General features: G+C 42.3%; 2 protein-coding genes across 2 annotated transcripts; both read left to right on the top strand.

Moving 5' to 3' along the window:
• The first annotated feature begins 2,345 nt into the window (after positions 1-2,345).
• Positions 2,346-7,975, top strand: manf (mesencephalic astrocyte-derived neurotrophic factor). Its single transcript, XM_058373487.1, has 4 exons — positions 2,346-2,583; positions 4,612-4,739; positions 4,847-4,988; positions 7,050-7,975. The coding sequence occupies exons 1-4, from the start codon at positions 2,496-2,498 to the stop codon at positions 7,232-7,234; spliced, it is 543 nt and encodes a 180-aa protein (XP_058229470.1). The 5' UTR covers positions 2,346-2,495; the 3' UTR covers positions 7,235-7,975.
• Positions 7,976-8,126: 151 nt separating this feature from the next.
• rbm15b (RNA binding motif protein 15B) lies at positions 8,127-13,053 on the top strand. Its single transcript, XM_058373486.1, has one exon. The coding sequence runs from the start codon at positions 9,538-9,540 to the stop codon at positions 11,968-11,970; it is 2,433 nt and encodes an 810-aa protein (XP_058229469.1). The 5' UTR covers positions 8,127-9,537; the 3' UTR covers positions 11,971-13,053.
• The last annotated feature ends 242 nt before the right edge of the window (positions 13,054-13,295 follow it).

The following is a 13,295-nucleotide window of genomic DNA, read 5'->3' as shown; positions in this document are numbered from 1 at the left end:
TGGTGGCCCAGATAGCCCAGAAAAGGTTTGGCGAGGGGCAAGTGGACCTCTTTGCTAATGCCAAGTCAACACAATGCTGCTTGTGATTCTCCTTGGCAGACCCAGACAGCTTGCTGAGACACAATGTAGTCCTGATTATGACCCCTAAATAGCTGGTTAGACCTTGGTTTCCACTACTGATTTTGCTAGAGGCAACAGTGGCAAGAACATCCTGATGGATGGACAGACGGACGGATTTACAGGTGTAATTCTTCAGGAGGGATTACCAAACACTTTCTCTAGCTTCAACAAGGTTAACATCTTCTCTTCCAGTAGCATAGGTACACAGAACACCTTCTGGTGTGTCCTGGGTTAGGGTTAGGGTGAGCCCTGTTCCGTACATGTATTGGTGATTCCTTACATGTATTGTCATTAGGAATAATGAAATGAAAAAAAGAACTGTGGTTCTATGAACCATGAAAAACCATCAGGGTCCCTTGTAAATTTGGAGCTGGTGGCAACCAGTTGAGAACTCATGGTAAATGGTAGAAGGTTTCTGGGTCATGCTTACATGTACTTACTGTCTGTAGTGGGAATTAAGTGTTGTTATTCACACATAGGGGCAATTTAAAGTCACAAATCCATCTACTGGCATGCTTTGGAAGAAAATTAGGGAACCTGGGGGAAACCCATGAAGACACAGGGAAGAACCAGTGGAGATGAGAGGCTACAACGTAGCCTAATGATCCACTGAATAAGTGAATGAATGGATGGATGAATGAATGAATGGATGGATGGATGGATGGATTAATTAGTTAATTAAGAAATTAATAAATGAATGAATGGATGGATGGATAGATGGATGGATTAATTAGTTAATTAAGGAATTAATAAATGAATGAATGAAGGAATGAATGAATGAATGAATGAATGAATGAATGAATGAATGAATGGACGGATTAATTAGCTAATTAAAGAATTAATAAATGAATGGATGGATGGATGGATGGATGGATGGATTAATTAGTTAATTAAGGAATTAATAAATGAATGAATGAATGAATGAATGAATGAATGAATGAATGAAAATTAGGGAACCTGGGGGAAACCCATGAAGACACAGGGAAGAACCAGTGGAGATGAGAGGCTACAACGTAGCCTAATGATCCACTGAATAAGTGAATGAATGGATGGATGAATGAATGAATGGATGGATGGATGGATTAATTAGTTAATTAAAGAATTAATAAATGAATGAATGAATGCATGAATTAATAAATGAACGAATGGATGGATGGACGGATTAATTAGCTAATTAAAGAATTAATAAATGAATGGATGGATGGATTAATTAGTTAATTAAGGAATTAATAAATGAATGAATGAATGAATGAATGAATGAATGAATGAATGAATGAAAATTAGGGAACCTGGGGGAAACCCATGAAGACACAGGGAAGAACCAGTGGAGATGAGAGGCTACAACGTAGCCTAATGATCCACTGAATAAGTGAATGAATGGATGGTTGAATGAATGAATGGATGGATGGATGGATGGATGGATGGATTAATTAGTTAATTAAAGAATTAATAAATGAATGAATGAATGAATGTATGGATGGATGGATTAATTAGTTAATTAAGGAATTAATAAATGAATGAATGGATGGATGAATGAATGAATGAATGAATGAATGAATGAATGAATGGATGGATAGACGGATTAATTAGCTAATTAAAGAATTAATAAATGAATGGATGGATGGATTAATTAGTTAATTAAGGAATTAATAAATGAATGAATGAATGAATGAATGAATGAATGAATGAATGAATGAATGAATGCATGGATGGACGGATTAATTAGCTAATTAAGGAATTAATAAATTAATGGATGGATGGATGGATGGATGGATTAATTAGTTAATTAAGGAATTAATGAATGAATGAATGAATGAATGAATGAATGAATGAATGAAGGGAGGGAGGAAGGAAGGAATTACCTGTATAGTTTAGTGTGTTTCCTACTCTAAGACACTTACTTCAACTAGTAAGAACCATTGATAAGCTGATTAGTTGAATTAAGTGCATTAGCTGAGGAAAAAAGTAAAAAGTAAAAGTCATGGATTCTTCCAGAACTAGGGTTAGGAGCCTGCCTCTTGAACAAAACCAAAGAGTCAAACCCATGCCTTGATCTCATCCAATCAGAAGCCGCCAACTGGACTCTGTCCCGCGACTAAATGATCTCCATCCAACAGAAAGCGAGCGCGTGGTGCGGGAGCAGCAGAAAAGCCAATCGCCTTGTGAATAGTGGCAGAAGACCCAATGGCGTATAAGCAGGGGGCGGGTCATACATTATCAGGAAGCTTTCCCCAGAGCAGTAGCAACGTTTTCGTGTAACCGGTATCCGGACCTTTCGGTGTGTCTGAGTGAGTGTGTGTGAGTGAGTGTGTGTGTGTGTGTGTCTCAGAGAGCGCAGTGTATATGTAACGTGTGTTTTAGAAGTTTTGGACATAATGTTTAGTTTAAGTGGACTTTCGGTGGCTCTTGTTTTCGCTTTAGTGCCCAGCAGCAGTGAGGCTCTAAAAGACGGAGAGTGTGAAGGTGAGTATCATGTGGCAGATGATGCGCTTGTGTGAGTTAGCAAGCTGGCTAACATTGAGCTGTGATTTCCTTCCTCGGGATTGTGTCACGCTTGTTTACAGACGAATTAATCAACAGATGTAACTGCCTCTACAACCCACTTGCTTTCTACACTTCAGCTTAAACGCTATTACAAACAGCACCATTTTAAATGGCTGCGACCAAATCGCATACTTGCGTACTAAGTAGTGTGCCAAAAATAGTGCACTACATTGCTAAGCAACGCTCTGCTGAAGGATACTGTTCAGTACGGTAGTGTGCGTTTGTAACACAGCCTCTGAGTAAGTCACTATGAGTGACATTTAAGCTGGAAATGTACAAAGGATGTGTATTAGTTAAACATACTGCAAGTGATGATGATGATCATGATAATAATAATAATAATCTAAGTGTTGGATGTGAACAGTGACATCTGACATGGCAATAAAGTGGCATTAAGACTCTTATGAGTTTACAGAGCTGTCAAGGTAGAACCATGATGATTAAAATTTTTTATTATACTCCTGTATGAGAAAGCTCAAAACTTGGTAGTTGCTGTCTTTAAAAACCTTAAATATCTACACCTTAACTAGTCAGATAATGTTTCTGGACATAACACCAGAGTCGGTCATTGTACACAGGATACCTGAGATGTTTGAAAAGCGTATTATGACGTAATTGTTATAGGTTATATCTTATTACCCAGATCTACTTGGTTAAGCGAAAGTCGGCACACCAGCAGAAACTTTGTCAGAGATGTATATTTGTCGATAACTCTCCACAACTTCTACACACACACACACACAGTATCCGTATGGACTGTTTTAGATATGCAAAACACATCAGAGGTGCAGTGGTGGCTTGCTTTCAGTCAGTTAGTGACCTGTGTTTAGACGGGAAAACACGAAAAGTGTATCTGGATAGGAAGTATTTTTTTGTGATGTAAGCCTGTGCTGTAGAATTCTTGAATCTGATTGGTCAGAAGGTGTTGATGTAGTTTCGGCTATAAAAACAAAGCACAAGGTTATATTAATATACTCGCTCTTATACGTCATTGTTTTTATAGTAAAGCTGTAAACTTTAAGCTGCACTGTGTATTCTGACACCTTTCTATCAGAACCAGCATTAACGTCTTCAGCAATTTGAGCAACGGTAGCTCATCTGTTGAATTGGATCACACGGGCCAGCCTTCACTCCCCACGTGCATCAGTGAGCCTTGACCGCCCATGACCCTGTTGCCAGTTCACCACTGTTCCTTCCTTGGACCACTGATAGAACACCCCACAAGAGCTGCAGTTTTGGAGATGCTCTGATCCAGTGGTCTAGCCATCACAATTTGGCCCTTGTCAAACTCGCTCAAATCCTTACGCTTGTCCATTTTTCCTGTTTCCAACACATCAACTTTGAGGACAAAATGTTCACTTGCTGCCTAATATATCCCACCCACTAACAGGTCCCAGTGTTATTCACAGCACCTTTCGGTGGTCATAATGTTATGCCTGAATGGTGTAAATCTTTGAAGTTGAAGAGGATTTCTGCAAGGATATATTTAGATACCAAAAGCCTAGCATTCTTCTTATTGTTGTTGTTGTTGTTTTAATGCTTGGGGTGGAGTCTAATGAGGGAGTGACTAACAGAAACATTCCACAACATTAAATATAGCTATTGATGGATTAAGGCATTGGACTACTGGTCAGAAAGTTGTGAGTTCGAATCCCAGGTCCACCAAGCCACTACTGCAAGGCCCTTAACCCTCAATTGCTCAGCTGTATGAAGTGAGATAAATTGTAAGTCGCTCTGGATAAGGTAATAATGTAAAAAAAAAAAATGTAAATGTGTTGAAAAGCATTTTGGAATTGCTTCAGCACACACTGTTCATGGAAAATACTCTATATTGGTGTAGCAACAGTAACACTCCTTCACATCACACCACACAATTGTTGATAATTAAGCCCTAACACATGTAACTTCCTCATGTTTTATTCCTTACTTAATCTTTCTCTCCTTCAGTATGTTTAAGCTTCCTGGGGAAGTTTTACCAGTCACTAAAAGACCATGACGTACAGTTTACCAGCGACGCCATCGAAAAAGCTCTGGTGAAAGCCTGCAAGGACGCGAAAGGAAAAGAAAACCGATTTGTAAGTCTGCTGTTTGCATGTAATTTGTACAGTGAATAGTTCCTCTGACTTAATGTTTAATTGTCACCAACACTGTTTTGTTTTTTTCCTCCCCTTTCGTCACACAGTGCTACTATATCGGAGCAACAAGTGATGCTGCTACAAAAATCACTAACGAGGTCTCGAAACCATTGAGTTACCACATGCCGGTGGAGAAGGTGTGTGAAAAGCTCAAGAAAAAAGACAGCCAGATCTGTGAACTGAAGTACGGTAAGTTTGGAATCGCAGATTTTCCTCTACAGCTTCACACAGAGCCACAGGCATGTGAGTCAAGACTATTTAGGCTTCCTATATAGTGTGCAGGATATGGTTTGGGATGCAGCCCTGAATTTTTTTTTTTATCAGCAAGCCTCTTTACCCGTACACTGGCTTTCAGACATTGTCAGTCAGTATAAAGGAATGGATTATTTTATTGGTTGAAGTTTGGAGCATTATTTATTATGGAGTCTGTACTATTTAAGCTTCATATTAAAGTGTGCAGGATATAGTTTGGGACGCAGCCTTGAGTGTTTAATTCTGAGCCGATTTCCAAAATTGTACATTCTGTAGTCTTTACATATGGGAAACGCTGGAGATCAAACAAATAGTTATCGAGTTTAGTGCCTCATTTGTTCCACCATGTGGTTTTAAACATAGAGCTAAATCTCAGACACAGAATCCTGGGTAATGAAAGTGCCAGTTGTCAAGCGAGCGATAGATATGAAACTGTGATACTGAGGAGTTCTTAGGGGGAAAAAAAAGTGAGAAAGCTTGACAATGCCCTTTGATATTTATTCATGTTTAGTAGAAATTGGTCCGATATTTATTTACTGACATGTAGATGCAAAGAAAGAATATACTTGAGTAGTTTTATTGAGCTACAACTGGCATTTAGTTTGTATAGCGTATGATAAATGCACCCCTGAGCTTTTAAAGGCATCCCTTGTATCCAAGTGCATCCAAGCAATAAAGCTTTTTTTTTTTTTTTTAAAGCTCAGCGTGACAGTCTAAAATCTTAAAGACTCCATCTGCTAGGATTAAGCCATCGCTACTACTAAATTAAATTTGCTCATTCGCACCATATATCATTTTTATTTTCTCAGCTTGGGACGGCGAGTGGGTGGGCGGGCGTATTTTGCATTCGAGACCTGAAAACAGATATTTGTTTGTCATGTGTATTAAAATGTCCCATATATTTGAGAAATCATGCAGGCAGGTTATGAAACTCGAGTATTTTCTCAAAGAGGCCATCAGCTTTGCCTTGCAAATCAGCACTGATCATCACCATTTGAATATCTGTCACATGGAAGGATGTAGGAGGAATTGCAGCTAGGGAGGGATTCATCGACACTTAGTAGAGTGTTAGGTTGTAGGTTAACTAAACAGCGTTCATTAAAAACTCATTTCGAAATGACTTTTGTCACTAGTGTTTAGAACGTTTTCCCTGCCCGTCCTCAGAGACGTGACATCTTGGATCAAGAAGCTGAGAATTTTTAGACCTGGCAATCTTCATCACACACTTTGCGTAGGAGCTCCACGTTTTAACATCAGAGGATATGTCCCAAAAAAAATAAAAAGAATCATTTCCCCAATAATCGATAAATGAATCTGATTTCCAAGTGCGAATGTGTTAATTGATGCTCTTTGAAACCCCACCATCGTTCCCCTTTCCGGTTTCACATAAACAACCTCTTAGCCAAGTGCTCTCATCTTGACTCGGTTCAAGGTCTGTCAAGTTAAACAGAGACTCAGTGTATCTGTCAGCTTAGGTAACGTTAGACAAGTAGATGGTTAACTTATGAGCTTCAAACGCAAATTTCATGAACCGAAAATGGTCAAATATTTGTTTGATAAACAAAAACGTTAAACTGGCTTACAACAAAGTGTCACATCTAACGCTTGACAACATACTTTGGTTGGAATGATAATTGGAGAATGAGTAAAAACTCATGTTTGACCTATTAAAACTCATGTTTGTGTGACCCAGCTGTCTTCCAGTCATTAAAACAGCTGGAGCAGCAGGATCAAAAGTTAAAATGTGGTATGTGATTGATGAGAAACACCAAGCAGAAGTAGGGCATCAGTCTGGTGAGCAGAAGCAGTCAGGATCACTGGTACTTGCATGAAATCTTTCCCTAATTAGCAAGCCAGAGGCTAGAGAAACCTTCAACCTCCTGCTAGTGTGTTGCTTTGCGAAGGCTTTTTTCTCTTTATGGCTGACATGGTTGACTCATTTCCTGTTTTATCTTTGTGCTTTAAACATGTTATTTATTTCTGTGTTGCCTTCCACAGATAAACAAGTGGACTTGAGCACAGTGGACCTAAAAAAGCTGAAGGTGAAGGACCTGAAGAAGATTCTGGATGAATGGGGCGAGTCGTGTAAGGGCTGCGCAGAGAAATCGGATTTCATCCGTAAAATCACCGAGCTCATGCCCAAGTACGCACCGAACGCAGCCAAGGCACGGACAGACCTGTAAACTCTCTGTGGACTTGTGGGACCAAAGGAGTGGTTAAGGGCATCATGGGTGTGATCATGGATATTTTTTTTCTTTTTTTTTTTCTTTTGATGCCTCCTGATGGGGAGCGTGGATTTGTTTGTCATATTGCCTGTTAATCTAGTGGTAAAAGTGAGGACCTTTCATCCATCCATTATTTTAAGTACACTGTACTGTAAATATTACTGTTTCAACCCGAAGTTCGTATATATAGAATACCTTAATATAACAGCAATGCCACTAAATAGCAAACAGTTTGATTACATAAATGTGTCAAATGCTAACATGGACATGACTGACTCAACTGTTTTTAGCTATCTAATAAAAGGATTCATCTGTATACCAAATGAGACCAAGGCTTACCAACCCCCCCCCCCCCCCCAAAAGTTCACACATACATGTACTTCAGGTTTACAGTGTTAACGATAAATATATATCTTCAACAATAACGCAAACATCAGCTAAACTTGGAGTTGAAACAGAATACAGGAAATGTTTATACCTAGACATGATTGGATAAGATCACAAACCACTGTCACCCTGTAGTTCACCTCTAGTTTCTTTTCAAATTAAATATTAAATAGGGTTTTTTTTTGTTTTTTTTGACTATTATATTGGAAGAGGATGTGGGAGAATCCAAACCGATTCAAGTCAAGTTGACGTCACTGTAAAACATGTTTATTAACGTTGTACTATACTTTTTCATTAAAAGAAGAAAATGGCTCTGTTTTCCTATTTCGTTTGATTTGCAAACATCTAATCCATCGAGAGCCGAGTCGGTGCAGCCACGCGTGACGTCATGTTGGCTGAGATTTGGCTTCGTTTTCATATTGCCGTCATTTCTCTGGGGTAAGCTTGACAGATGTCAAATTGTTGGCATCATTTTATGCATGCTTTTATACCACAGCGGTGTAGAATTCTCAAATCCGATTGCTCAGAAGGTGATGAGTTAATTTCCTTAAAACCACAGCATCTGACAGTCAGGCAAAATCCCATGTTTAATGTCCTTGCTGTAATATTGTTAGCTTTTCTGTAGGGCCATGTATACTCCACATAAACACATTAAAAAATGTAATTGTTGATATGGTGAATTTATTTTTTATTTTTTTATTTATCTGGATTTTGTTTTTATATATTAACTTTACAAAGTGGTTTGAAACGACTGTTCCAGCATAAGTGATAACAGGATCTAGCTCTTTGGGGAATAAAACATACATGTCTTTCTTTAATAAGTAACAGTGGTAATTGTTAGCAATTTGCTGTGGTATAAGAGGAATAAAACACTTCGGGATATGCTGTTATTAGAAAATTAATCAACTTGTGAGCTTTTTGTGATTCTCATAACAGCACACCACAAAGGTTTTAATTCCTTATATTTTCTATTTTACTTTTTCTGTTGAGTGTATTAAACCAGTCCTAGTTTTCCATATAAAAAAAATAAAAATAAATAAATAAATTAAATTATCATGTTTTACAAAATTTTCCTGGTATTTGTACTAGTGAAAAAAAATACCTTTAATGATTTCTGACCCTGTGTTTTAGGTTTTTATCTTGTCTCTCTTTTGAAGGTTTTAATGAACCATGTGATGAAGCATGACAGTGGAATATTTCAGTGTTTTTCTCTGGGTTTATTTACAAGTTTGTTGTACAGTGAAGTCTTCGGGGACCTTTAGATCCTAAGATATCCAGACCGACGGATTTTTATATTCAATAACGTGATCCAGCTGACATTTATGTGTGTAAATGAAGGTCAGCCCTTCCATGTCAGACTGCATGGGTTTGACCACATGGCTGTTCTCCAGATTCATTTTATGCAAACATTTGCAAATATTATACTTGTTGGTCACTGAGTGTCTCAGTTGTGTATGGTGTATATGCACTGTTTTGAATACAGAATGATATAAACAGAATGATATAAACATACAAGATAATGTTTTGCTTAAAAAAAAGGTGAATTTAAATCATTTCACTTGAATCGATTCTCGTGTCGTCATGACGCCCTGATTTCCGTCGGCACAAACCCCGCCCACCGGCGAGCGCGCACACATTCCCATTGTCCAAGATGGCGGCGTAGGTGCAGCGTATACGATGCCTATGTTTTTATCGCGTTTTTTACCCTTGTTATTATTTTCCACACCGCTCGCGTAACGTTTCTTTGCGGTGCGAACGTGCGTGTCGCTTTCTGCACTCGACATCTTGATGTGCAGCGCGTTGCAAACCGCGGACTTTGTTGTGCATCCGGTCTGGATTCTGTTTGGCTCGGGGAAAAGTTTGAGCATCCGAAAATGAAAAGGCAGGCCGAGCGGGACTCCAGTCCGAGCAGAGCTCTCGCAAAGCGTATTCGGGAGAGAGAACGAGACCGCGAAGGCAGCCGCCGGGAAGATGCAGCAGCTGTTAGTCAGCCACCGCTCGCTCTGCTTCTCGCCGAGAGTCGGAGCTACCAGAAACAGCAGCAGCAGCAGCAACAACAACAACAGCGCGCGCGAAGCCGCAGCGGCGAGCGCGAGAAGCCCCGTGCGCGGGAAGAGCGAGCAGGCCTTCTCCCGCGGCCTCCATCCATCATCCCGAAAAGCAAAGCCCCCGTCGCGGACCCGCTCGGAGGCAGCAGGGGCGCAAGCGGACTGGAATATAAGACGTTGCTCATCAGCAACCTGGGCTCGCAGCTTTCCGACGAGCACGTGGAGGACGGCTTGTTTCACGAGTTCAAGAAGTTCGGGGACGTTAGCGTTAAGCTCTCGCACACGCCCGAATTGGGCCGGATCGCCTACGTGAATTTTCGGCAGCCGGAGAGCGCGCGAGAGGCGCGCCACGCCAAGGCCAGGCTCGTGCTGTATGACCGTCCGCTCAAAATTGAGCCCATGTACGTGCGGCGTCGCAGCCTCACACCGCCTGACGTCGCCTACGTGCCTCTGCATGGACCGTATCCCTATAGGCAACGGTCTCTCTCTCCTGGAGCGAGCGCAATCCGTGATGTGAGAACTAGACATTATGTGGATAGTCTGAGTCTGCGGGAACGAGAGCGTGTATTGGACTATTACAGTGCTTTGGAAGAGCGAAGCCGTGCCTATGCATACCCCCTGCCCGAGGACGATTTAATGCCCGAAGATGACCAGCGTGCCACCAGAAACTTGTTCATTGGCAACCTGGACCACAACGTGTCTGAGGCAGAGCTCCGTCAAGGTTTCGACAAGTATGGCATTATCGAGGAGATCGTCATCAAGCGGCCTGCCCGTGGACAAGGCTGCGGCTATGGGTTCATCAAGTTTCAGAACCTGGACATGGCGCACAGAGCCAAAGTGGCCATGCAGGGCCGTGTGTTCGGTGGAAACCAGGTAAAGATTGGATATGGCAAGGCCAACCCCACCACGCGCCTCTGGGTGGGTGGTTTGGGCCCGAACACCTCGCTGGCCGCTTTGGCCCGGGAATTTGACCGTTTTGGTAGCATTCGCACGATTGATTATATGAAAGGGGACAACTTTGCTTACATCCATTATGAGAGCCTGGATGCAGCCCAGGCGGCATGTGCCCAGATGCGAGGTTTCCCTCTGGGTGGCCGCAGGTTACGCGTCGACTTCGCCAAAGCAGAGGAGACCCGATCCTACCCGCAGCAGTACCCGCCACCCATCCCACTGCCCTCACATTATGACATTATAGCTGATGGCTTCGGTCGCCATCGGAGCCTGGAGAGGGAACTCAGAGCACGAGCCCGCTCGCCTTCTCATCCTCTTTATGCAGAAAGGGAACGAGAACGAGGGCTTCCCGAACGAGATTGGAGTCCTCCAAAGGGTACGGAGCGGAGGAGTAACCCAGAAGCGTTTGGTCGTACGAGAGCGCGCAGTCGTAGCAGAGAGCGCTGGGCGAAAGGCTGGGAGGAAAGGCGCAAGCGCCGGAGCCGAACGCGGAGTCGGAGTATCAGTCCTGGTGAACAGTTTGAGGAAAGAGGGCGGTCTAGGGTGCGAGCGGCTCCTCCCAAGACTCCAGATGACAGCCCTGAAAGAACTCGCGGCCGCCTCCCTGACTCCACGTCTGATCCGCAAGACCACACACCTGACAGCAGTCGCCATTCCAGTGATGAGCGACCGGCCGCGAAAGCCGTGGATCCCGAGCGCAATCATTGCAAAACGGACACAGAGCCAGACTCGCACTCTGAAAAGCCCAAAAGCGAACCCAAGAAGCCCAGCACACTGTCGGAATACGCCCAGACCCTCAGCCGAGTGTGGCACGGCTCTCTCGTCCTAAAGAACAGCTGCTTTCCCACGAGCATGCATCTCCTGGACGGAGGAGCCAACTTCTTTCTCTCGCTTCTGAAGGACCAGACGAACAGTGGCAAAATCACGCAGCTCAAGATCGCCCAGCGGCTGCGGCTCGACCAACCCAAGCTGGACGAAGTGAGTCGCCGCATCAGGCTCGGCGGTGCTGACGGCTACACCGTCCTTCTGGCCGTACAGGGACCCATGGATCGGGACTCGCCCCCGCCCGATGGACTTCAGAAACGCTTCCTTCGCAACCTGGTGACCTACCTCAGGAGCAAACAAGCAGCTGGGGTTATCGGTCTGCCTCTGGGTGGCCCAAAAGAACGCGAGACAGGAGGGATGCTTTACGCGTTCCCGCCTTGTGACTTCTCCCAGCAATACCTCCAGACTGTTCTCAAAACTCTGGGCAAAGTAGAGGAGGAACATCTCGTCGTTGTGGTGGTTAAAGACTCGGCTCAACCCTAACCATCGTGATCCTTTGTGTTTCTTTTGAAAACACACAAGTGTACATTTTTAACACTCCAAACTTTTACATGATGAACAGGTTTTGTTGTTGGATTATGCTTGATTCTTTTCCCACAAATTCACCAACCTTAAAGTTCTCTTTACACACTATTTCAAAGCAACTTACCATTTTTTTTATATATATGTGTCTGATGCTTGTTTTTTTTTTAATTGTTTGTCATCTTTTAGATCCTGATTTGCACCTCAGTTTCTAAGTGTTTTCTGATCTTGAATACAGAATGCAATGTTGCAGCTTTCTCTCCAGTGAGCTAATGTAATGGTGTTTATTCAACATAAAGTGAAGACTAGTTATGAGTTATGTTGACACCCCCCCCCCTTTTTTAAAAAACTCTGTAGCTTCATTTTTCACCTGTGCAATTTAATAGAAATCTCCATGTTTTGTTATGATAACTGACCGAGTGTGGATTTTAATATGCTGTATGCACATTACAGGGAAGAGGGACATTTGTCATTACAGGCATCTACCTCTGGAATGGTTTTGGATTGTGTTGATTTTTTTTTGTTTTGTTTTGTTTTGTTTTCCAGCAAAATGTATTTCCGAAAAACGCACTCGGCATTAGCAGACGATGTTCGAGCGCCTCTAGTTTGAGTTATACCCATTAACGCTTCAACACTATTTTGGGAGGTATACTGTAAACACTAAGACTTGTGCACTAGTGTAACAGGAGTGCAGAATGTTACTTGTTTTTAAGGTTCTCTCTCTCTCTTTCTCTCTACAGCTCTACCAAGCCATGGCAAGCTATTTTAATGTGTGTTTTTTAATGCAAAAAAAATTTAAGCTGAAATTTCAGTCAAACACTGTGTTAACAGTTTTGTGAAGGGACTACAGTCACTCAACACTACTTCATTCGCTCATTATTCACTCTGAAACACATTCCTCAGCCGTTTATCAGACTCGTTTTCCCACTCTTGCGACTTTTTTTTCTCCCTTCATTGTTTTTTTTTTCACCACGTGTCCGAACGATGTATGTAATGTATGGAAAAAAAAACTGTAAGTAAACATTTAAAAAGTCTTGTTTTTAATCCTGTCTCAGCTCTCCTGCTTTCATTCCCAAAACTTTGTGGCTTTGCATCATAAACCCATGAGCTCAAAAGTCATCCTCTGTAGCGTAGACGCCGGAGCCGAACACCTCGAGCGCACGTGTCGCGTCTCCATAGCTACCTTCTCGGCGCATCCTTTTGTTAAAATCACAACGGGAAGGTCAGCGGTAACTAGGCAACCGTGCTCGACAAGTTTGCAAGCAGATCAGGTGAACAGGAAGCCA

The sequence above is a fragment of the Hemibagrus wyckioides genome, linkage group LG21 (genome assembly GCF_019097595.1).
Source record: "Hemibagrus wyckioides isolate EC202008001 linkage group LG21, SWU_Hwy_1.0, whole genome shotgun sequence".
NCBI classification, from domain to species: Eukaryota; Metazoa; Chordata; class Actinopteri; order Siluriformes; family Bagridae; genus Hemibagrus; species Hemibagrus wyckioides.
The sequence above is the reverse complement of the archived record's forward strand: the minus strand, read 5'-3'. Positions and strand labels throughout refer to the sequence as shown.